The sequence below is a fragment of the Corvus brachyrhynchos genome, unplaced genomic scaffold (assembly GCF_000691975.1).
Source record: "Corvus brachyrhynchos isolate BGI_N302 unplaced genomic scaffold, ASM69197v1 scaffold47, whole genome shotgun sequence".
Taxonomy (NCBI): domain Eukaryota; kingdom Metazoa; phylum Chordata; class Aves; order Passeriformes; family Corvidae; genus Corvus; species Corvus brachyrhynchos.
This window is the reverse complement of record NW_008239292.1, coordinates 803,643-806,113: the sequence shown is the minus strand read 5'-3', so window position 1 is coordinate 806,113 and position 2,471 is coordinate 803,643. Positions and strand designations below refer to the sequence as shown.

The 2,471-nt window shown below is 69.0% G+C and overlaps 1 protein-coding gene across 1 annotated transcript; it reads right to left on the bottom strand.

Annotated features, from left to right (window-relative positions):
- Nucleotides 1–6: 6 nt before the first annotated feature.
- Nucleotides 7–2,469, bottom strand: DLX3 (distal-less homeobox 3; the record flags this gene model as incomplete). Its single annotated transcript, XM_017740494.1, has 2 exons — nt 7–1,922; nt 2,295–2,469. Coding segments are annotated over 2 exons (1,713 nt in total), but the record flags the coding sequence as incomplete, so codon positions are not given.
- Between the last annotated feature and the right edge of the window lie 2 nt (nt 2,470–2,471).

The window sequence follows — 2,471 nt, the reverse complement described above, 5'->3', positions numbered from 1 at the left end:
GGAGAGGGGAGGGGACAGGGGATGGGGTGGTTGGGATTGCAGGGACACCGGGCAGGGGGGTCACGGGGAGCCCAGAGACGCGGGAGGGACGTGGGGGTCACAGGGAACTGCCCTGCTCGCTGGAACCAACCTGGGACACGGGGGTGACAGTGACCCCAGAGACACGGAAGGGACAAGGGGGTCACGGGGACCCCAAAGACACGTGAAGGAGTAAGGGACATGGGGGTCACAGGGACCCCGGCCACACACTGGCGCACAGGAAGGGACAGGGGACGTGGGTGACGCGGGAAGGGACATCACAGGGACCCCACACGGCGCGTGGCAGGAAACCCCTGGGGACGGGGTTGTCGTGAGACACGTGGAAAGTCACCGCTGGTGTGGGTGTCACGGAGAACACGGACACACCGCGGCCACACCGCGGCCACGGACACACCACGGACACACCACGGACATGGACACACCATGGACACACCACGGACATGGACACACCATGGACACGGACACACCGTGCACTGTGGACAGCACCCGTGTGACACTGGGTGTCTCGGGGACCCCCCTGGGGACACGGGCGTCACGAGGAGCCCCCCTGGGGACACACACGGGCGTCACGAGGAGCCCGTCACGCCACACGCCGGGCGTCGGGAGCGTCCCCGCGCTGGGCGAGGCGGCGCTGGACGCCTTTGGCCCTGGGCGAGGGGCGGGGGTGGCGGTGGTTGTCACCCAAACAGGATGTCCCTCTGGGAGCGGGTGACGCGCTCCGTCAGCCCTTTGCCGAGTGTCCCCGATTGCTTCATCGCCCAAGGGAGGAGGAGGAGGAAGGCCAAGGGCGGCACAAGGGCGCCGGCGCCGGCCCCGAGGCAGGGAGGGCACCGCGATGGGGCGCGGGGGAGTCGCACGCTGCGGGGACAGCGGGGACAGCCCGCTCCCCTCCCACCCCCAGATTTGTCCCCGCGCCAGGCACGACCCCAAGAGCGAGGGCTTCGCCCCAATTCCGGCGGCTCGCGGGGAGAAGCCCAACCCGCACGTCCCGGCTCTTCCAGTCCAGCCTGAAGGGCCACCCCAGCGCCGGGGACAGCGGGTGTGGAACCGGTCCCCAAATCCCTTCTCCCTGCCCGAACCAAGCGGGATGGGGCGGCCAGAGCCGGGGGAAACTTTGGGAAGTCCGGGCAGGAGGAGCAGGGTCCGGCCTCGGGTCCCCGTGTTCTGGCAGGATTTGGGATCGGGAGCTGCCGTCGGGACGGGGCGTCCCGAGCTCCCCCGAGCGCTCATCCCGAGCGTCCTGTGTCGCTGGCACTTGGTGCCCCACATTCCCGGGACACCGGGTGTGCCGTGACCCAGGACCCTCTCAGGTGCCGGATCCAGCTCCAAACCCCATGGCAGGGTGAGCTCTGGGATGGGGCCGGCTCCAGAGGGAGTGGGATAAACCCCAAAACTGCAGAGCGGGGCATGGCCGGGCTCCGTCCCCTCTCCCTGCTCTCTCCGTCCTCTCCACCTTTCTCTCGGCAGAGAGGATTTGCTCCAACGGGGAAACCCGGCCCTGGGGACCCTACAACCCACAGCAAGCGGGGAACTCCATCCCCGAGAGCCCCCAGACCCCTCCGGCTCCCCGGGAACAGAGCCCTTCCCAAATCCAGGATTTACAGGGGGGCTGCGGCTGCGGCTCCCCCTCTGCTGCTCGCTCGTGCCCGCGGCCGGGATTTGGGGTGTCGGGGGGGGTGGCTCAGCCCTTACCTGGGTCTGGGTGAGCCCCAGCTGTGCCGCCAGCTCGGCGCGCTCGGGCAGCGCCAGGTACTGCGCCTTCTGGAAGCGGCGCTGCAGGGCGGCCAGCTGGTAACTGGAGTAGATGGTCCGGGGCTTGCGGATCTTCTTGGGCTTCCCATTGACCATCCGCACCTCCGGCTCCGGCTCTTCCTTCACGGACACTGGGAGAGGGCGCGGGGTGAGGTGTGAAGGGCTCCCAGGGCAGCCACCTCCTCCCCAGCTCGGTGTCACCCCGCTCGGGGTGCTGGCACTGCCCCGTCCCCTGGGACAACCTCTGCGACACCCCTGGGACATGTCCCGGACTCTGTATCCAGCACGGATCCATCCCACGGATCCGTCCCGCTGCGTCCCCCCGGGAACACCGGGGGGGGGGGCTGACCCCCAACGCCCGCCAGCAACCCCCTGTCCCCAGCCTGGGGACGCCCAGGGGGGAAAAACCCCACAAATCCCACACAAATCCCACACAAAGCCCCCTCTGGAACCCCAGGGGAGCACCGGGATGGGCACGATCCCCGTCCCCCCGGCATCCCTACCTGCTTCCTGCGCCGGGAGCTGCTGCTCCCTGAAGTGGCCGTACTGGCGGTAGGAAGGGCTGTAGGAATACTCGGATTTGGGCGAGTAGGTGCCGGCGGCGCCGATGCCGTTGAGGTTGAACTGGGGGTAGGGGTAGTGGCCCACGGGCTGCCCGTAGGACTGGCCCCGGGAGTAGT